The sequence below is a fragment of the Eulemur rufifrons genome, chromosome 6, assembly GCF_041146395.1.
Source record: "Eulemur rufifrons isolate Redbay chromosome 6, OSU_ERuf_1, whole genome shotgun sequence".
NCBI classification, from domain to species: domain Eukaryota; kingdom Metazoa; phylum Chordata; class Mammalia; order Primates; family Lemuridae; genus Eulemur; species Eulemur rufifrons.
This window is the reverse complement of record NC_090988.1, coordinates 1,484,070-1,508,469: the sequence shown is the minus strand read 5'-3', so window position 1 is coordinate 1,508,469 and position 24,400 is coordinate 1,484,070. Positions and strand designations below refer to the sequence as shown.

The 24,400-nt window shown below is 34.3% G+C and overlaps 1 protein-coding gene across 3 annotated transcripts in view; it reads right to left on the bottom strand.

The window, feature by feature from the left end:
- The window catches only part of ARHGAP32 (Rho GTPase activating protein 32), a 278,666-nt gene that overhangs the window by 106,012 nt on the left and 148,254 nt on the right, over nucleotides 1-24,400 (bottom strand). For all 3 annotated transcript variants that reach the window (XM_069470686.1, XM_069470684.1, XM_069470685.1), the window contains one exon: nucleotides 11,808-11,894. In XM_069470686.1, the coding sequence (XP_069326787.1) occupies nucleotides 11,808-11,894 (87 nt within the window). The remainder of the gene's footprint in view (nucleotides 1-11,807; nucleotides 11,895-24,400) is intronic.

Here is a 24,400-nt window from a genome sequence, read left to right as displayed (position 1 = left end):
GGTTCTTTGAAAAACTAAACAAAATTGACATGCCTCCTGCTAGATTAATGAAAAACACAAAAGTAAAGACTCCAATAAACTCAATCATGAATGAAATAGGAGAAATTACAACTGATGACATGGAAATACAAAATATCATCTATGAATACCATAAAAACCTCTGTGCACATAAACTTGAAAACATGGAGAAAATGAACAAATTCTTAGAAACACACAGCCTCACTTAGGTCAATCAGGAAGAAACAGAATTCCTGAACAAACCAATGCCATGTACCGAAATGGAAGTAGCAATAAAAATCCTTCCTAAAAAAAAAAAGTCCCAGACCAGATGGCTTCACACCTGAATTTTACCAGACCTGCAGAAATTATTCCATAACATTGAGAAGGAAGGAATCCTCCCTAACACGTTTTATGAAGCCAACATCACCCTGATACCAAAACCAGGAAAGGACGCAACAAAAAAAGAAAACTACAGACCAATAACCCATATGAACATAGATGCAAAAATTCTCAACAAAATCCTAGCAAACTGAATTCAAGTGCTTATCAAAAAAAATAATCCATCACAATCAAGTGGGCTTCATCCTAGAGATGCAAGCATGGTCCAACATACACAAATCTATAAATGTTAATTCACCACATAAATGAAAGCAAAAACAAAAACCACATGATACTCTCAACAGACTCAGAAAAAGCATTCAACAAAATTCAGCACCCTTTTATGTTAAGAATGCTTAACAAAATAGGCACAGATGGAATTTACCTAAAAGCGATAAAAGACGTATATGACAAACCCACAGCCAACATCATAGTGAATAGGGAAAAACTGAAAGCATTCCAACTTAGAATTAGAACCAGACAAGTTTGCCCTCTGGTACCACTTCTATTCAACATAGTGCTAGAAGTCCTAGCCAGAGCAATCAGACAAGAGAAGGAAAGCAAGGGCATCCAAATCGGGGCAGAAGAGGTCAAACTATCGCTCTTTGCTGACAATATGACCTTATATCCAGAAAACCCCAAAGATTCTGCCATGAGACTACTGGAATTGATAAACAAATTCAGCAAAGCCTCAGGTTATAAAATCAATATACAGAAATCAGTAGCATTCCTATATGCCAACAATAGTCAAACTGAGGACCAAATCAAACCCTGCACAATAGCAACAACAACAACAAAATACCTAGGAATATTATTTAACTAACGAGGTAAAAGACCTCTACAGGAAGAACTATGAAACACTGAGGAAGGAAATAACAGATAATGTAAAAAGGTAGAATACCATACCATGCTCATGGGTAGAAAGAATCAACATTGTTAAAATGTCTATACTACCCAAAGTGATCTATAGATTCAATGCAATCCCTATTAAAATACCAATATCAATTTTTACAGATCTAGAAAAAATAATTCTACGCTTCATATGGAACCAGAGAAGACCCTGTATAGCAAAAGCAACCTTAAGCAAAAAGAACAAATTGGGAGGCATTAATTTACCAGACTTCAAGCTATACTGTAAGGCTATATAGTAACTAAAATAGCATGGTACTGGCACAAGAGCAGAGATATAGACCAATGGAATAGAACTGAGAACCCAGATATAAAACCATCCTCATATAGCCATCTAATCTTTGACAAAGCAGACAAAAACACACACTGGGGAAAAGAATCCTTACTCAACAAATGGTGCTGGGACAACTGGATAGCCACATGTAGAAGACTGAAACAGAATCCGCACCTCTCACAGAAATCAACTCATGGTGGGTAACAGACTTAAACCTAAGGCATGAAACTATAAGAATTCTAGAAGAAAATGTTGGAAGACTCTTATAGACACTGGCCTAGGAAAAGAATTTATAAAGAAAACCCCAAAGGAAATCACAGCAACAACAAAAATAAATACATGGGACCTGATCAAATTAAAAAGCTTCTGCACAGCCAAGGAAACTATCACGAGAGCAAACAGACAACCTATAGAATGGGAGAAAATATTCACATGCTACACATCCTATAAGGGGCTGATAACTAGAATCTATATAGAACTCAGGAAAAGTCAGCAAGAAAAAAATCAAACAACCCCATTAAAAGTGAGCAAAGGACATCAATAGAAACTTTCCAAAAGAAGATAGACTAATGGCCAACAAACATATGAAAAAATGCTCAACATCTCTAATCATCAGGGAAATGCAAATCAAAACCACAACGAGATATCACTTAACTCTAGTGAGAATGGCTTTTGTCCAAAAGTCCCAAAACAATAAATGTTGGTGTGGATGCAGGTAGATAGGAATACTGATACAACTGCTGGTGGGACTGCAAACTAGTACAACCTCTGTGGAAGGCACTATGGAGATACCTCAAAGAACTAAAAGAACTACCATTTAGTCCAGCAATCCCATTACTGGGCATCTACCCAAAAGAACAAAAGACATACTATTAAAAAGACACCTGCATTAGAATGCTTATAGCAGTTCAATTCACAATTGCAAAGATGTGGAGACAACCCAAATGCCCATCAATACATGAGTGGATTAATAAAATGTGGTATATGTATACCGTGGAGTACTATTCAGCCACAAAAAACAATGGTGATCTAGCACCTCTTGTATTATCCTGGATAGAGCTGGAGCCCACTGTACTAAGTATCACAAGAATGGAAAAACAAGCACCACATGTACTCACCATCAAATTGGTATTAACTGATCAACACTTATGTGCACGTATAGTGGTAACATTCATCAGGTGTCGGGCAGGCGGGAGGGGGGAACGGGATGGGTATATTCACACCTAATAGGAGTGGTGCATACCGACTCAGGGATAGACACGCTTGAAACTCTGACTTGGGTGGGGCAAAGGCAAGATTTGTAACCTAAACATTTGTCATTTGTACCCCCATAATATGCTGAAATAAAAAAATAAGAATAAATAAAAAATAAAAGGATACTACAATATTATTGTTTTGTGCTTTGTGTTTGTTCTGCCAATTCAACTCTTAATTCATTTGGCTTTGTCTTAGCAAGTACCACCTGAAAATGACAAGCTGTACAAAAACACACTGTTGATATAGTTATATTTCAGAAGTGATTTTGTCTGTCAGGTTACAAAGTAATCACTGAACTTCTGGTTATTGGTCAGGTATATAAGGAGCTTGAAAGTCATCACTCTATCTTAAAAAGTAAAATGCTGAACAAACTGAAAAATCAACAAATCTTCTTAGATCCATCACAGAAGTGGGGTTACAGGACAAAGCACTACCCCATAAACTGGAGACAGACAAGTGAATATAGGGAATCACAACTTAGCCGGAGCAGAAACCTCTGTGGGAACCAGTCTTGGGGTAGGAAAACTTAAACTATAACTGATAAATTGCTAGAGGCTCAGAGATGACAAATCTAAGAGTTAAAAACTCTAGGGGGACCCAGTCATGGGAGAGCCTACACACTTTTGTGAGTTCTACCACCAGGAGCCCTACTAGGTACTTAGAGTGAACATCAGAGAAAAAAATCCCCTTATGCTTCCAGCAGGCAGAGGAGGAAAAGGACTTTTGAAACACACCAGAGCATTATGTTCTTAACAAGGCCTGCCCTCAGGAAAAACTGTCTTACCACAGCCTAACCTTCTGGGGTTTTATCAGATCCTAAACTACCTGGGGGAAGAAGAAAACCCAACTCCAGCTTCTTCAAGCCTTCCACAGGGGAGAAGGGAATACCAAACTTCAGCCCACTCTAGTCACCCTGTTTTACCCAAAGGTTGGGGGTGGAGGATAAAGACCTGAGAAGCTTTTGTGAAGTTCACAGCCCAGAGGCACAGGCTCACAAGACTGAGACCTAATCACAGGACTACAGACTACAGACTTTCCCTCCTCCTATACCTTACTACCACATTACTTCACCCAGTACCTTATGTCCACCTTTCAACAAAAAATTACAAGGTAAACTAAAAGAAAAAAACACAGTTTGAAGAGACTGTACATGCATCAGAAGAATTAGATATGGCAGGAACGTTGGAATTAACAGACCAGGAATTGAAAGAACTAGGATTAATATACTAAAAGCTGAACAGAAAAAGTAGACAATGTGCAAGGACAGATGTAAGCAGAGAATTTGAAATTCTAACAAAGAATCAAAAAGAAATGCTAGCAGTCAAAAACAGAAATGAATAATGTCCCTGATGGACTCATGAGTTAACTGGCCAGAGGAAAGAATCTCTGAGCTTGAGGGTATCACAATAGAAACTTCCAAAACTGAAAAGCAAAAAGAGAAAAGACTACAGGTGGAGGAGGCATAGAGCGGGGAAAATAGAGCACTAAGAAACTGTGGAAAAACTGCAAAAGGTATAATACATATATATTTGAGAATACCAGAAGAGAAGAAAAAGTGAAAGGATCAGAAGCAATATTTAAAGAAATAATGACTGAGAATTTCTCCAACAAATGTCAGACACCAAACCACAGATCCTGGAAGCTCAGAGAACACACAGCAGGATAAATGCCAAAAAATTACACTGAGGCATATTATATTCAAACTTTGGAAAAATCCAAGAAAAAAAAATTTTTTTGAAAGAATCCAGAGGAAAAAAAACACCTTATCTATAGGGAAACAAAGATAGAAATTACATCCAACTTATCCTCAGAAACCATGGAAGCAAGAAGAGAGAGTAGTATATTTTTAAAGTGCTGACAGAAAAAAGCTACCAACCTAGAATTCTGTACCCTGCAAAATTATCCTTCAAAAGTGAAAGATAAATAGATTCTTTCAAACAAAAAATGGACGGAATTTGTGGCCAGGAGCCATGCCTTGCAAGAAATGTAAAAGCTCTCCAGAGAGAAAGAAAATGACATAGATCAGAAACACATCATCTACATAAAGGAAGGAAAAATATCAGAGAAGGAGTAAGTGAAGGTAAAATGAAACTTTTATTTTTCTTATACTTAATTGACCTAACAGATAACACTTTGTTCAAAATAATAGTAGGGATATATTCAATTATGTGTGCTTATGTACATGTGTATGGGTAGGTGGGAGTGTCTATACATATACACTTATGCATGTTTTCTATGTGCAAAATGAACGACAGCAATGACACAAAGGATGGTAGAGAGGAATTGGGAATAATTTTATTATAAGATACTTGCACAATCCATGAAGCTCTATACTTATTTGAAAGTGAACTTGGATTAGTTGTAAATGTATATTGCAAACTCTAGGGCAACCACTAAAAAAGTTTTTTAAAAAGTATAACTGATATGCTAAGAAAGGGGAGAAAATTGAATCACATAAAATGCTTAATTAAAAACACAAAAAGATGTTTAAGTGTTCTCAAGACATGCAAAAAAGGTGAGGTGATGAATATGTTAATTAGCTTGAGTGCAGTAATCATTGGATTATGCATACATACATCAAAATATCACATTCTATACCTTAAATATATGTAATTTTTATTTAACAATTATACCACAAAAATCTGGAGGTAGGAAGGAGGAACTGCAAAAAGCAGAAAAAGTGTGGAAAACTAAAAAAGGGACATAGAACAAGGGCAAAAAATAGAAACAGTAACAAATATGGGAGATGTTAATCTATATCAATAATCACTTTAAACATCAATGGTCTAATACACCAATATAAAGACTGCAATTATCAGAGTGAGTCAAAAAACAAAACCCAACTACATATTGTCTAAAAGAAATCCACTTTAAATATGTAAGACATATACAGATTAAAAGGCAAGAAAGATAAATCACACTAATACTAATTTTTAAAAACCAAAGTAGCTATATTTATTTCAGAGAGACTAGATTTCAGAGCAAAGAGAGTTACGAGGGATAAAGAGAGGCATTAAATAATGATAAATGAGTCAATTCTCCAAGAAGACATCACAATTCTTAATATGTATGTGCCTAAAAACATAAAGTAAAAATACTGTGAGGTAAATACTGATAAAATTGCAAGGAAAAAAATAGATGAATCTCCTAATATATTATAGTTAGAGATTTTAACATCTCCCTATCAGAAATGGATGGTTCCAGCAGGCATAAAATCAGTAAGGACACAGCTGACGCAACAGTACCATCAATCAACCGGATATACCTGACATCTATAGAGTATATTCGTTAACTGATTTCTTTCGACTTCTTAAAAACATCCCTGTGCCAGCAAAAAGTCTGCTCTTTTATACAGATTTTCATTTATAAAACTAAAACTTTAACACACAATTTACAAATCATCTAAAAGTGTGTTAAATTCACAGAGTAAAATTGTAAAACTAGTGAATATTTTATATTTTCTGCAGATATGAAAAACACGAACTTTAAATTTCACATGTAAAAATATAGCCTTAATCATCCAATTTCCAAACAGACTGTAAAAAGTAATTAGAGTATTTCAAAAGTTCAATAACTTGTCAAGGAGCAAAACAAAAAAAACTCTTCATTATATACATCTGCCTAAATTTTTAATTTGCTGCTAATTGTTAATCTTAATAATTATTATTCCAAGTAATTATTACTATCCAAACATGATAAAAATCAACAATTCTTGATAAGGCTGAGGATGAAGAATGAGAGAAAATATTCCAGTGTATGTAGGATCAAATGTCTACGACAAGAATTTGTTCTTCTTTCACTCATTCACTCACCAGGTATTTACCGAGCACCCACACAGTGCCAAACGTAGGAAGCACTAGAGATGCAACAGAGAAAGTATAAACAAGGTCCTAACTTCTTAGAATTTATACCTAGTGAGGAAAACAAATACTTTTAAAAAGTAAATAAATACATAAATAAAATACCAGTTTTGTACTATGAAGAAATAAGGAAGGACCTACTTCATACTAGAGTGGTCAGGAAAAGCCTTTCTGAGGAGGTATTATCTAAACTGAGTCCTGAAAACTGAGAAGGCACCAGACAGAGCAACAGCACAGGGTGAACAGAATTGTGGCTGGTTACACTTCAAACCCTTGTTGCAGGAAAGAATTTAAATTTAGGCCCTTTTAGGAACTGCCCAGAAGCTGGTGGGACCAGAGCCCAGGAGTGAGGAGACTGTCGTGACATGATGCAGAAGATATAGGCAAGGGCCAGACTTGGGCCCTCACAGGCCTTTGTAAGTAGTTTAGGTTTAGCTCTAAATATAGTGGGAATCTATTCAAGAGTTTTAGCCATGAGGGCAACAAGACTCAATTTATATTTTACATCATTCTGGCAGCTTACAAGGTTATAACAGATCATAGGGAACAAACATCAGCCCAAACAAGAAATAACGCTTGAGCTAGCTTGGTAACAATAGAGACGGAAAGAAAGACCAATTTTAGACACATCTGTTATTCTTTCTGAGAAGAACAGTCTTTACCCACATCCTTTGAAGTCCCTTTTATCATGGGATTATCTGAAAAAGAACTGATGCTATCTATGATTATCTCTTTAAATGTATATTGTTCAAGTGAAAAGAGAGAGAAAAGAGACCTGATTTAGGTCTCAGCCTGTCCCTATCCTAAGTACAGAACCTCACACAAGTTACTCTGTGAGCAGCAATTCACTCATCTATGAGATGGGAGTAACAACACATATTTCACAGAAGCACTCTAAGGTTTAAATAAGAATGTCAGCAATCTCCCTATACATTTTGTTCATACAAATATATTCTATACATGTTAATATTTACTCTCACTCCTGTAGTAACAGCAATTTCTAAATGGACTGAATGGAGAGGAGATACATAATACCAAGGAATGCATTTCTTATGGTGGAATTTCAAGCATGGGCACATCAGAGCACAGGAGATATTTGGAGACTCGGAAGCATTCCCCTGAAACCAACTGTTTACCTCACTTATCATGACATAAAAGAGCCTCAGATTACTGTAACTATTTACAAAATACTTAATCTTCAGAAAAAACAAACTATTAAGTATTAATGAATTCTCGTTAAAATACAAAGGTAGTTAATACACTCTAACTTCAACAGGAACCATTAATGTCAACTACTCTAAAGCTGACAATGGAATGATAAAATCCTGTGTGTTTTATTACGCAACAACTATTCTTATACTTACAGAAGGAAAAGATCAAAACACGGTTTCATCAGGGCACACGTTAGAATAAATTCCCACAGCAACTAGGTTTAAATTTGCCATTTTAAAATTAACACTTAAAAGCTGATGCTTACTTATTTGCTTAAGAACAAAGCAATAGAAGATAGAATGCTTTTTAGAACTCAAAAGCATTGATGTTAAACTTTTTGTTCTATATAGTGGAGCTCAATATAATTAGTGTCAGAGTTCATCTAATTTTGATCTTTTAGAAATTATTGAATTTTCAACATTTCAGACAGTAAAGTTTTTTTCCTATGTCTACCATGACATATTCCTGAAATTCCTAGGATTTTTATTATTATAAATTTCATTAATTTCAAACTAAATACATTATGTTTCTTGAGAAGTAGAGGAAAAAGCATGATTTTTGGAAGAGAAAAGAGACTGAAAAAGACTCCTACCCGGATCAACATCATGACCCAAATTGGAAAGAGTGTTTCTCCATCCACAGTAGCTGATCTGTTTGTTCTACACAACAGATATTTTTGTTTGTTTACTTAGAGAAAAGAATAAAAAGATAAAGGAGGGAATATCTGAGGTACAACGTACCTATTTTAGTTAAGATAAGTTATTCTAAATAATGAGTATGAAGAAGGGAGTTGAGGGCTCCAACAGAGCATTACAGATCATCAAGGATCTGAGAGAGTTCTCTATCCATGGTTAATACTCAGTGAAGACATACCAATATGGCTAAATCAGATTTGTATGACAAATATCTGTTCTAATTGCTTTGGGCCCATGCTATATCAGCTGTTTAAATGTATTTACTATCACTAGGAATATAGTCTATTGGACTGGGATTGTACCCAACTGGCCTAGACTATCTGCCCCAGGGGTTCTAGATTTTAAAGTTCCACTTTTAAGGCATGATACACACACACACACACACACACACACACGCATACGTATATATAAAAATTTATATATATAACTACATATATAAAATATGTAAGTATGTAATTTATATATAAATAAATACACAGAAAAATAAGGGAGGGAGCGAGAGAGAGACATGCACTACACAGGCCCTTGTGCACTGAAGTCATGAAAAGAAACTAGATTGTCAGTTTCAGTGCATTTCTGCAATTCTTTAACATTTGGGATACGCTTGTGGATTTTAGAGTAGCCAACCAGGTACAAATCATATTAGAAAATGGTGGAAGAGTAGGAAAAAAACCCTACATTTCGATTCAAATCTTGTTCCTTCCTTTTAATTTTATGACCCTGGGGAAGTTATTAACATCCCTGAGCCTTTGTTTCATCATCTTTAAAACGGAAATCAGACTATTTGCCTCACAGAACTGTTGTAAAAGTTAAATTACATACAACATGTTATAATATTTGTATAATAGACACATAAGTGATCAAAAAATGCCTACTGAATTTGAATCTATTCAGTATGGAAGACGCAGTTTACATTTCCGGGGTCACAATTTAGAAAGAAATTTTTTTAAAAGGGCAGGCATACTTAGAACACTTCAAAGTTTCAAAGATAAGACCTAAAGAAATCCATATCACTTAACCTACAGAAAGAAAAAGATCACAGCTATTCAGTTTGTCACTTTCGTAAGCTAACAAAACAAGAGGAAAGGGTTAAAATGAAGGACCAAGAATTTGGGTTAAATAAAAAGAACTTTAAGTGTGTAATTATCAAAAGTTACAAATTAGCAGAGATATGAAATATGTGAATAAACAGTTTCTAGAACAAATAGATTATATCAGTGTGTAATGGTGATCTTATCTTATTTGAAGACTAAGCAATTTCTCAAATCTGTTATAGACTGAAAATTCCAAGGAAACAGAAAAAACTGGCAGCCAGGAAACTGAAGTCTTTAGTAGCTTCTGCTGCTAAACATTTGACATAGCTTAGGACTGACACTTCAGTAACCTTAGCCTCAGTTTCCTCATTTGCAAGTTAGAGAGTATGATTGTGAGTCTGTCTTAATTGTAAAAAATATGATTTTAGTTTAATATGGTATATGGCTGACATATATGGCAAGAAGACAGAGGTAAGCTATGAGAATGCATCAGTGATTACTTACAGTGAGGCAAAGAACAGGAGCAAAGGCATTATTATGATGAAATAAATTACTATTTTGATGCAATAAATAGTACACCACATAGTCTGAAATCTTTTAATCAGCTTGGAAAGATATTTACAACCAAGAAACTACCTATCTAGGTCACTAATACCAACACTGTACATGGAAATACAATCAAGTAACAATTATATATTCTAATGCTTGGTACTAAAACACCATGCCTGCCATCTGAAGGTCATTTTAAAAAACAGCACAGATACTTTTGACATTAGGTTTTGCTCATGAGAAGAAAAATATTTGCATTCTCAAAGCATTTGGAAATTAATGATAAAACATGCTAAAATGTTAGGTTGTAGAGGGATCAATAATTTCATCCCTAACATACTAACCATGTACTCTAGATAAAGATATGAATTCCATTCACCTATTAGTAATAATGTATCATAAAAACACTTGATATTTTCATTTAAAAATTAACCCACCAAACAGAAGCATTTTACAAAATATGACATGAAATTTAGTGACTTAGAGCTGTCCTACTTCCGCAAAGAAACTGAGATGACATGCAATAAAACACATATGAACAATAGGTGACTCTGGCCATCTTATTTATATCAAGCTAAATTGGATTTCCAATCCTAATATTCTGACACCTAAAAATAAAAGCACTTAATTCTGAAAGGTTTTCCTTAAGGTGACCAGAACTAAGATATAAGCATTAGACTTTTCCAGGTAATTTTACTTTTAACTTCAGCTACATGAGTAATACTTTTTGAGAAAAAATATAAATGTCCCTATCTTGCTATCTCCCAAAGAAAACTAAAAACTTCGTACAGAAGAAAGCTTTTCTCCAAATCACTTGCTTCACAATGACTAATTCACTAATAGATATAAAGCTCAATGAATGCAGAATAAATGAATAAAAGAACTATACTAAGTGCTTACATGATAGAGGAAACAATGCTACAAATGACATTTTAAATCTCATTAAGAGGAAGTCATGGTAATAACCCTCAAAACAGTTCTAATACTAAGAGTCAAGAAAAAGTAAGTTTCAAAAACATGCATACATCCTATTGTTACATCATGAAGGAACTTATTGTCTTGGTTAGAAAAAGTGAGCATCTGAGGCAGAGAGAAATTAGTCTATTCTTTTGTTATAATATGTAATCAATAGCGGACTCATTTAACCTAATGATCAATAAATGATATTTTCCTTTACAAGAGATACTTTCACTTAATGTTGTAAATTAAGTATCTTTCAAACTGATTCTACTAAATCGGTAACTTCAACTCTGAGTACATGTAGAAATAGCAGTATGACTGTGAGAAAGAATAAAACAAAACATGTTAGTTACCACAGTCACTGTATCTACTTGTAAGTGTCCAAAGCCTGGGGAAAGTTCTAAAAATGCAAAGAGAAGACAGGCAAGTAGCAGCGCTAAAGTGTACATTCCATGTAGTAGTATTGTATGAACACATTTATTTCTCTTTCTAAAAAGACACCACTTATTTTCTTATAATAGTCATTATAGCCCAATCTCATTTCAATATTATATAAGTATTTTTCTGTGGATTATAATCCTTTAGGCAATGTGAGAAACATAGTATATAAAAGAATTTAATCATCATTCAAAATAATTCTTAACTTTATGTGAAATGGAAAACACATTTACAAAATTACCTGACAAGCAATCTGCACGAGGTAGACCAACTCTTTAGATTCACAGCCATTTTTCATTGCTTCATTCTGCTCTTCTGAAAGTGAAAGCTGTACCGGAGAAGAAAGTGAGAACAGAAGGACAGAAAGTCATGATTAGTGAACAAAAATAAACTAAGCATTCATAGTGTCTTGGACCTTCACATCAACTTAATGTAAGACACCTTATATTAGAACTCTATTGCTTAAATGAAGAATTCAGGATTTCAAAGAAAATACATATCTAGAATCTTATACTTAGATATTAAGTGTAGCTTGTATCCAAACTGACACAAACATATAACAGTAGTAAATATTAATAAAACACATTCACTCAAGAGCAAATCTTCACTTCTTTCATTTATATAGCACAAATGTGAAAGGAAGGCATTAAAATAAGCCAGTGTAAAAAAGCTCAGACCCTATTACAGAGACTACAAACTGGCTGCCCAGAGAAGGGGTTGAGCCTACAGATATGTTTAATTTTGGACTACCATGTAGGTCTGCATATTGGATTTTATTTTATTTTTATTTGAACCAGAAGCCAAGATATAAAAGCTGGGAAGTTTCATATGAAAAATACAGATTTCGAGCTTTGACCAAAAAAATTAGAAAATTGGTAATATTGGGCCCACATCATCACATTGGCAACAACTGGCTACAGCTGAAAAGTGACCATCACCTTTAAATGAGGCATGTATTCTCCAAGAGTTTGCCACAGAACTGATTACTCTATTTTGTTTCCAGCATCTAGGCAAACACTGTCATTCATCATGCTACTTGCTTGGTTTTGTTTCTTATACTCCACTTGCTTACTCATTTATGTTACACACCTGCTCATCTTTGGATACAAATTTGCAAACTCTGTCCATCTCTGGATGGACAACCTTGAATTCAAAAGTGTCAATACCTGGCTATGTAATATTGACCTACCCACTTAATCTCTCATGTGGAAAATGGGGATGATATAATAATACCTATTCTCAAGTTTGAGGGTATTAAATGAGATGATGCATGGACAGTGTTCACTGAGGTGACTGGTACTTAAGAAATGTAATGTACCATTATAGTTAATATAAGAAATACAATGTTGATGAAGATACATTCTCTACTTAGGAAAGCAGTGTCCCTGAAAATATTTTTTATAACCTTAAGTAGAAGCTGTTCACAAGATAACAATCATTAACTAAAACAAGCCAGATTAACTGCAAAGTCATAGTCTAAAAAAGAAATCAAAGAATTAAGCATGAAAAGAAATGTAAATGAACTAGGTTTTAGAAAGTGAAAAGATTTGCAAAAGACAGAAGAAACTCAAGCATGTGCTTGGATGCCTGGCAGAAATCAAAGAGGATAAATAATCTACCTTAGACAGGGTAAGGAGAAATCAGCCAAACCTTGAGTGACTGCACATAGACTAAAGTGACAAACTAAAATTATAGGGAGCACCTTGTAGCAGAGAGTTGACACCCACTCATCAACTGATGTCCACAGATATTCACCAAGGGTACAGGGTTAGTATATCAAAGGCTGGGGATGAGCAGGAACACCGAGGAAGAGAACGTGTGAAGTGTGGGGAGCCTTCCCCAAGCACAAGGCAACTAACCTCCCTAGACTGGGATCAGGGCAGCAAAACTGAGAGAAAACAGAACTGAGAGAGATCCTTCTGAGGTACTCAGGACATCCAACAACTGAAGGCCAGAGGTGGCACAGAAAAGCTAAGAGAAACCCCACTGAGATATTCCAGGCCTTCATAGAGTATAATGCAGCCGCCCTCCCAGGTCTTGGCAAAAGGAAGAGAGCTCTCCTGAAGCACAGAAAGCTAGGGAAAAACGAGATAGGAAACAGGCTGTGAAGCAGAGAGGGAGAATGTGCACTCCCTTGGTCCAGAAGACTGTGGCTACCCAGTAAAGCATAAAGACATTTTCAGCATCTCACCGGCCTTCAATTTTCCCTGAGAAAGAAATCTTTGGACCTTACCCTCAAAATATTTCAAAGAAATGATAAACTAAATCAAACTAAAGCTGCCACAAAGATCAGATCTATACCAAATATAGATCAGCTTGATTCAGCCTCCCAATCTAACAGACTGGAAGAAGGGAAAAGCCCTTTCCTGGAGATGTCTCAACTGTCTTTATATAACATATTTCACATGAAAAAATTATAAAAACACAGAGAAGCAAGATAATGTGACCTGTGGTCATTAGAGGAAATAGTAAAATAAATGAGCCACAGAAATGGGCCAAATGTAAAAATAATAAGAGAATATACATTAATTACAATAGCCATTCTAAAATTTAATTGAAAAGGTAAACAATATGCAAGGAGACGTGCAAAAGAGAAGATTCTGGAAAGATGGTTGACTAGGAAGCACCAGGAATCTCTCTCTACCTCGACAACAACTACACTGGCAGAATGTTTGGTGTAACTGTTTTGGAATTCTGGTTTCCATTTGAGACTTTCAACTTCCAGTGGAAGGCATGGATGGGAAACTGCAGTTCATTTTGGTAAACATCATCTCTTAATAAAATAGCAGCTACCAATCCCTCCCTCCCTACCTTGTAGCAGGCAGCTGTGCACATAGTCCTGGGGCAGCAAACATTTACTGTGCAAGAGTCAGGGTAAGCAAAAAGGATGTGGCCTCCAAATCTGTAGAAATTAACACTCTCTTAACCAATAAATCAAAGAAGAAATCACAAGGGAAATTAGAAAACATATAGAGACAACCAACAATGAAAACACAACATATCAAAATTTATACGGGATACCGTGAAAGCAATGCTAAGGGGGAAATTATAAACACTTACATTAAAAATAAGAATAATCTCAAATCAGAAACCTAACCCAACAACTTAAAGGAACTAGAAAAAGAACAAACTAAACACAAAGCTAGCAGAAGGAAGAAAATAAAAATTAGAGATAAACAATATAGAAGATAGGAAAACAATTGAGAAAAATCAATGAAACCAAAAGTTGGTGCTTTGAAAAGATCAACAAAATTGATGAGCTTTTAGCTAGATGGACTAAGAAGTAAAGAAAGAATAAAATTATTAAAATAAAAAATGAAAGTGGAAATGTTACCACCAATTCTAGGGAAATAAAAAGGATTAGAAGAGAGTACTATGAACAACTGTATACCAATAAATTACATAACCTAAATTAAATGGACAAACTCCTAGAACCACAAAACCTACTAAATCATGAAAAATAGACAATGTATAATAAATAGAACTAAACCTATTAAGTAGATTGAATCAGTAATTAAAATTCTCCCAACAAAGAAAAGCCCAGGACCAGATGACTTCACAGTGAATTCTTAGATACTCAAAGAAGAATTAATACCATATCTAATCAAACTTTTCCAAAGAATTAAAATGGAGGGAATACTCCTAACTCAATCTATGAAGCCAGCATTATGCTGATACCAAAGCCAGGCAAAGACACAACTTGAAAAGAAAATTACATACCATTAATTATCCCTTTTGAATTGATGTAAAAGTCCTCAACAAAATACTAACAAACTGAAGTCAGTATCATATTAAAAAAATTATACACCATGACCAAGTGAGATTTATTACTGGAAGGCAATGATGGTTCAACATACAAAAATCAATCAATGTAATACAATACATTAACAAAATTAAGGGACAAAACATTGTTTTTAACTGATGCAGAAAATGTGTTTTATTTTTTAATGATGCAGAAAAAGGATTTGAAAAAATTCAACACTTTTCCATGACAAAAACACTCAACAAACTAGGAACAGGAAGTATCTTCCTCAACACAATAAAGACTATATATGAAAAGCTCAAAACTAACATCATATGTAATACTGAAAAGCTGAAATATTTTCCTTACCATCAGACACAAGATAAAAATGCTGGCTTTCACCACTTCTATTCAATATTGCATTAGAAGATCTATCAGAGGAATTAGGCAAGAAAAAGATATATATGGCACCCAAATTAGAATGGAAGAAATAAAAGTATCTCTGTTCACATGTGATATGACCTTACATATAAAAAATTACATAGAGATTGTACAAAAAAACCATTAGAATAAATGAATTAATAAGCAAAGCAGTAGGACACAAAGTCAACAATCAAAAATCAGTTGCATTCCTATACACTAACAATGAACAATTTGGAAAAGAAATTAAGAAAACAATCCCAATTGTAATAGTATTAAGTAGAATAAAATACTTAGGAATTAACCAAAGAGGTAAAAGACTTGTACAATGGAAACTATAAAACACTGTTGAAAGAAATTAGACATAAACAAATGGAAACACAACCCATGTTTATGGGTTGGAAGAATATTTTTAAGATGTCTACACTATCCAAAGAGATCTACAGATTCAATGTAATCCCTGACAAAATCCCACTGATGTTTTTGCAAAAATAAAAATATCAATCCTGAGAATTCTCAAGAGACCCCTAATTGCGAAAACTTGAAAAAGAACAAAATTGAAGGACCCACATTTCCTGATTGCAAAACTTACTACAAAGCTACAGTCATCAACTATAGGGTGTGGTACTGGCATAAAGACAGACATATAGACCAATGGAATAGAACAGACAGATCAGAAGTTAACCCTCACATATATGATCAAATGATTTATGAAAAGGGTGCCAAGAACATTCCATGGGGAAAGGACAGTCTTTTTAACAAATGGTGCTAGCAAAAGAATGAAGTTGGACCCTTACCTAACACTGGATACAAAAATTAACTCAAAATGGATCAAAGACCTAAATGTAAGACCTAAAACTATAAATATCTCAGAAGAAAACATAGGGCAAAAGCTTCATAACATTGATTGGTGATATTTTCTTGGATATGACAACAAAGGCACAGGCAACAAACAATAAAATAGACAAACTGAACTTCACAAAAATTTAAATTTAAAAGTAGCTCCATCCAAAGAAACTAAAAGATACTATCTACAGAGTAAAAATGCAACCAAAAGAATGGGAGAAAGTATTTACAAATCATAAGGGCTTTGCAAGAGATTAATATCCAGAATATTTAGAGAACTCCTATAACTCAACAACAAAAAAGCAAACAGTGTGATTTAAAATGGGGTGAGGTACTAGAGAACAGACATTTATCCAAAGAAGATATACAAATGGCCAAAAGCACATAAAAAGATGTTCAACATCACAAGTCATTAAGGAAATGCAAATCTAAATGACAATGAGATGCTACTTCATGCCCATTAGAATGGCTATTACCCCAAAAGAGAAAACAACAAGAGCTGGTGTAGAAGGGGGGAATGTAAAATGGTACAGCCACTGAGGAAGACAGTACGGTGGTCCTCAAAAACTTAAAAACAGAATTACCATATGACCTAAAATTACCATATAATCCCCCCCAAATTAAAAGCAGGGTCTCAAAGAGATATTTGTAAACCCATGTTCATAGCAGCATTATTCACAATAGCTAAACCGTGGAAGTAACCCAAAGGTCCAACAAAAGATGAATGAGTAAGCAAAATGTGGTGTGTGTGTGTGTGTGTGTGTGTATGTATGTACCTATACATACATACACACACAGACACACACACAGACACACACACACACGATGGAATATTATTCAGCCTCAGCCTTAAAAAGGAAGCAAATTCTGACATATACTACAAAATGAATGAATCTGAAGGACATTGTGCTATGTTAAATACGCCAATCACAAAAAGACAAAGACTGTATGATCTCACCTACATAAGGTACTTGTATAGTCAAAAGAATGCATGAGGATTTCAGCAGAGCGTCAAACTATAAAAAAAATTCCAAAGAAAATGCCAGAAATGAAAAGTTTTATATCAGATAATAATAGCAAACTAGAAACAGTAGATGAAAGGATTAGTAAACATGAAAACAGATCAATATAGAAAGTATCTACACTGAAACACAAAGAGAAAAAAATGAACAAAAATAATATAGTTCAGATCTCTGAGACAATGTCAAACACACAACCATATGTATAACTGGAGTACCACAATGAGATAAGAGAGGGAAAGAGACAGGAAAAACATTTAATGAGATATCAGATAATAACTTTCCAAAATTCATGAAAAATAATCTCGAACTCAAGAAAGCCAGTGAACTTCAAATAAAATAAAAAAGAAATAAGTTCTAAGCATATCATAATCATACTTTTCAAAAACAAAGAGAAAGAGAAAGACCAATCATTAAAGAAGAAACACATTACTCAAAATGGAAAAATATAAATGACAGCTCAAGTCTCATCAGAAACGAGAAGGGAGAAAACAAAGAAAACATCTTTAAAGTACTGAAAGAAATGTTGTCAATACTATATTCCATGAAAATAACTTAGAAATTTAAGCAACATAGAGATATTCACACATAAAAACAGCTGAGAGAATTTCTCTCCAACAGACCAGCCCAACAAAAAAAGCTAAAACAAGTTCTTTGAGCTAAAGAGAAATGGTACCAGATAAAAACCCAGAACTGCAGGAAGGAATAAACAGTACCAGAAATGGTAAATATCTAAGTAACTATAAAACACCAACCTTCTCAACAGTAACAGATGGAATAGTTTAAGAATATCTTCCAGTTCTGAGAAAAAAATTTAACAAGAATTTATTCTTACCTAAACTATCATGCAAAAATAAGAACCAAAAAAAGCATTTTCTGACGAACAAAAACTGAGAGTTCCCAGTAACAAAACCTCAATAGGAGAACTTCTAAAATATCTACTTGAGAAAGAACAAAAAAGATTATAAGGGAATGAACTGAGATGTAATGCAGAAATACTGAACAAATAATTCAGCAAATAAATTTATAAATCTAAACAAATTAACATGTATAATAACAATAATGATTAATTATGAAAGATAAAAAGATGAACTATCATCCTGAATAATACTAACATGGATGACAAGAAACAGTGATCACAATTAAAATATTCTAAGTGCTGGTATTGTATGACAGAAGCAGTTGAGATATTGATAAATTTTAGACTTTAAATTAGGTATGCAAGTTAAAAGAATAGAAAGATGATATATAACTTCCAAACTAGAAAGAGGGGGATAAAATTTTAAAATGTCAATAGGCACAAAAGAAATTAAGAACAGAAATAAAATCAATCTCCCTAGGCAGAACTGGGGAGGAAGGGATAAGGAAAGAGCACATCTTGCAAAAATAGGCAAGGCGCTAAGGAAAACCTAACAGCAAAAGATGGTCGAATGCTGTCAACAAAATGGCAAAGTAGGCTACTCCAAACTCTAGTCCCTTCACAGAAATATGGAAATAAACAAAATATCTCAGAACCAACTTTCTCAGAACTCCAGAAAACAGTAAACGGTTTATAACAACCAAGAGAACAGTGAATCAAGGAAAAGGCAACTGCAAAATGGTAGGAAAGCTTTGTGGCGTTTTTACTTGTCCTTGCCCCAACCACTCCCTGGCTCAGCAGTCTTGATAATGGAAAACCTTGTTCCCAGTGTGGGACCTGGTCCCCGGGTCTGGAAGGAACAAAAAAAGACCTTATTCACAAACTACTGTATTTGTCTCTTCTAACCTGTCTGGGGGTACCTGAAGGGTTGATGCAAGGTGCTCACTTCCATTTCACCTAACAAGGAAGTCATTCAGGGAGGAAGAGCAGTGAGCATTGCTCAAAAACATAGGAAGGTGAACAAAAAACCTGCAGCCACCTGGAGCGAAAAAATTAAAGTTGAGACATAAAGCAAACATAAAACCTAGAGGAAAAGCTGAGGAGAGAGGTTCTTTGGGAAATTAGAGCATTCAAAAGTGCCTGGGTATATTGGGATATTTAGAAATCCATGCATATGAACAGGGTAGGACATGCTCACCAGAAAGCTGAGAAATCCCTAAGTTTTTACCTATAGGCAACTACTATGCTAAGTGCAACACGAAATGGAGACTAACGCAGACCTGTAAACAGCCTAGCTAAGTGTTGAATGAGGACCCAAGTACAGGGGCAATATGCAAAGACTGGAAAAAGTAGTTTGCCTTTGTTTCATTTTTATTTTTAGCTCCTGGCATTCAATAAAATCCCAAACAAAACACAACCTGAACACAAGCTAAAGGAAGAGAGATTTCAGTGAGCACACCTGACAAGGAATATGGTATTCACAAAAACAGTTTTGAAAAATCATTAAACAGACAATTGTAGCCTCAATCAAAAAAACCAACCAACCAATCCGGGAGAAACGGAGAATCAAATTTCCACAGTTATCACATAAATAATATTCAAATATCCAGTATGCAACAAAACAAATCACAAGGTATACAAAGAAACAGGAAAGCATAGACATTCACAATAAAAAAATAAATCAACAGAAACTATCCCTATTAAGTACAGATATAAGATTTAACTAAACTTTGAATAAACTATTAAACATATGCTCAAAAATTTCAAAGAAATCACAGACAAAAAAACCAAAGGAAATAAAGAAAATTATGTATGAATAAGTGAGAAATCAATAAAGAAGTAGAAAGTATTTTAAAAGAAACAAACAAAAAGGCTAGAGCTAAAAAGTATAACAACTAACATGAAAATTTTACTGGAGGGCTAAAGAGCAGATTTGGGTAGGAAGAAAGAATCAGCCAGCTTAAAGAGAAAACAACTGAAATTATACAATCTGATGAATAGACAAAAAAAAGAATTTTAAAAAATTAAACAGTGCCTAAAACACCTATGAGACATCATCAAGGGACCAACATATGCATTATGGAAATCAAAGGAAAAAGAAAGTGGCAAACGTTAATTGAAGAAATAATGGCCAGAATCATTACAAATTTTATGAAAATCATGAATCTACAAATCAAAAATCCATAACGAACTCAAAGAAGGATAAATCCAAAGAAACCCACTACAAGACACGTTATAATCAAACTTCTGAAAGACAAGGTCAAAGAGAGACTCTTGAAAGCAGAAAGAAGGAAGGAACTGGTCACATACAAGTGATTATCAATAAAATCAGACACTAATTTCTCAGTAGAAATCTTGGAAGCCAGAAGACAGTGGGATGATATATTTAAACTGCTGAAGAAAAGCACTGTCAACTGAGAATTCTATACCCAGCCAAACTGTCCTTCAAAAATGAAGGAAAAATTAAGACATTCAGAGATTTAAAAAAAAAAAAAAAGCTGAAGGACTTGACCAATACCAGACCCACCCTACAAGAAAGGCTAAAGTCCTAAAGGTTGATATAAAAGGACACTACAGGGTAACTCAAGGCCATATGAAGATATAAAGATCCCCAGTTAAGGTAAATACATGTGCAAATATAATCAACAGTATTATTCAAATTTTGGTTCAGAATCCCACTTTTTGTTTTCTATATGTCTTAAAAGACACACATAAAAATGTATAAAGATATAATTTGTAGCATCAATAACTTAACAAGGGAGATGGCACTATATGAGAGTACAGCTTTTGTATAGAATTTATATCAAATTGGTATAAATTCAAAACAGACTGTTATAAGATGTTATGTGTAGTCACTACAGTAACCACAAAGAAAATGTGAATATAAAATGTATACAGAAGAAAACGAGAAGGGAATAAAAACGTGTCATTAAAAAATTCAACTAAATACCAAAGAGGGCAGTAATGGAGGAAATGAGAGGCAAAAACTATAAGACATAGAGAAAACAAACAGCAAAATGGCAGAAGTCCTTCCTTACAAGTAATTGTTACAAATGTAAATGGATTGAACTCCACAATCATAAAGCAGAGACTGGAGAATGGATTACAAATAAACATGATCCAATTATATGCTATCTACAAGAAACTCACTTTAGATCCAAAGACACAAAGAGATTGAAAATTAAAGGATATAAAAATTTATTCCAGGTAAATAATAACCAAAAAGACCTGGTTAGCTATACTAATATCAGACAAACTAGACTTTAAGTCAAAAACTGTTACTAGAGACAAAACAGGACACCAGATAGTGATGAAAGGGGAAAGTTCATCAAGAAGATATAACAATTATAAACATGTAAGCACCAAGCAATGGAGCACCAAAATATATAAAGCAAACATTAACAAATTGAAGGGAATTGTAAGTAAGCAGCTCTACAGTAACAGTAGGCTAGATCAACACACTATGTTCAATAATGGACAGACTGGCATCTTTTCATATGCATATTGGCCATCTATACATCTTCTTTGGAGACATGTCTGTTCAAGTCCTTCAGCCATTTGTGAATTGGGTTGTTTGGTTTTTGTTATTGAGTTTTTGGAATTCTTTATATAATTTAGATATTAATCTCTTATCAGATTTATGATTTGCAAATACTTTCTCCCATTCCCTGGATTGTCCTTTCACTCTCTTCACAGTCTTTTGATGCACAACATTTTTATAATTGATACATAATATTTTACACATTTATGGGATACATGTGATATTTTGTTACACAAATGGAATCTGTAATGATCAAATGAGAGAATGTGGGTTATCCATCACCTTGAGTATTTATCATTTTTATGTGTTGGGAACATTTCAAGTCTCTCTTCTAACTACTTTGAAATATACACTATACTGTTGTTAACTACAGTCACCCTACTCTGCTATCAAACATTAGAAGTTAAACCTTCTATCCAACTGCACATTTGCACCCATTAACCAACCTTTCTTCATCCTACCACACCCCTTCCCAGACTCTGGTTATCTATCATTCTTCTAATTTTCACCTCCATGAGATCATCTTTCTTAGTTCTCACATATGAGTGATAATATGCAATATTGGTGTTTCTGTGCCTGGCTTACTTTACTTAACATAAAGACCTCCAGTTCCATCCAGGCTGCTGCAAATAACAGGGATTTCATTCTTTTTATGGATAAACAGTATTCTATTGTGTATATAGACCATATTTTCTTTATCCATGCATCCATTCATGAATAGTTGGGTTGATTCCTTATCTTTGCTTTTGTGAATAGTATTGCAATAAACATGGGGGTGCAGGTATCCTTTTGATATATTGATTTCCTTTCCTTTGGATACATAACCAGTAGTGAAATTGCTGGGTTGCATGGGAGTTCTATTTTTACTTTTTTGAGATCTCCAAATGTTCATGTTTTCCACAGTGGCTGTACTAATTTACATTCCCACCAACAGTGGTTAAGAGTTTCCCTTTCTCTGCATCCTCGCCAACATTTGGTACTTTTTGTCTTTTTAGTAATGGCCATTTCAACTGTGGTAAGATGATAACTAATTGCGGTTTTCATTTGCGTTTCCCTGATAATTAGTGATGTTGAGCATTTTTTCATATACCTGTTGGCCATCCGTATGTTGTCTTCTGAGAAATATCTATTCATATCCTTTGCCAACTTTTTAATGGGATTATTTGGTTTTTCTGCTGTTGAGTTATTTTGTCCTTTGTCAGATAAATAGTTTGCAAATATTTTCTCCCATTCAAAAGGCTGTCTCTTCACTCTGCTGATTGTTTCCTTTGCTATGCAGAAGCTTTTTAGTTTAATATAGTACCATTTATCTACCTTTGTTTTTGTCGCCTATGCTTTTCAGGTCTTAGCCATAAAATCTTTGCATAGACCAATATCCCAAAGTGTTTCCCCTATTTTTTTCTCCTAGTGAGTTTTACATTTTCAGGTCTTACATTTAAATCTTTAATCCATCTTGAGTTGAATTTCATATATGGTGTGAGAGAGGTGCCTAGATATTCATTCTTCTACATATAGATATCCAGTTTTTCCAGTGCCATTTATGAAAGAAAGTATTCTTTCCCCAATGTATTTTCTTAGAGACTTTGTTGAATATCAGTTGGCTGTAAATATTTGTGTTTATTTCTCAGTTTTCTATTCTGCTCCATTGGTCTATGTGTCTATTTTTATACCAATACCATGCTGTTTTGGTTACGATAGCCTTGTGATATATTTTAAAGTCAGGTAGTGTGATGCCTCCAGCTTTATTCTTTTCACTCAGGATTGCACTGGTTAGTCTCTTTTCTGGTTTCACACAAATTTTAGATTTTTTTTTTCTATTTCTGGGAAAAATGACATCGGCATTTTGGTAGGGACTATATTACATCTGTAGATTGCTTTGGGTAATATGCTCATTTTAACAGTATTAATTCTTCCAATCCATAAGCATGGAATGTCTTTCCATTTGTTTGTGTCCTCTTCAGTTTCTTTCATCAGTGCTTTGTAGTTTTCCTTGTAGAGTCCTTTCACATCCTTCGTTAAATTTATCTCTAGGTATTTTTTTTGTAGCTATTGTAAATGAGATTGTCTTCTTCATTTCTATCTCAGCCAGTTCATCCATTACTGCCATATAGAAATGCTATTGATTTTTGAGTGCTGATTTTATATCTTGCAACTTTTGAATTTATATATCAGGACTAAGAATTTTTTGGTGGAGTCTTTAGGTTTTTCTGGATATAAGATCATGTCATTTGCAAAGAGGTACAATTGGACACACTATTTTCCAATTTGGATGCCTTTTTTTTCTTTCTCTTGCCTAACTGTTGTGACTAGACCTTCTGGTACTATGTTGAATAGGAGTGGTGAAAGTTGGCATCTTTGTCTTGTTCCAATTCTTAAGGAAAGGCTTTCAGCTTTTCCCCATTAAGTA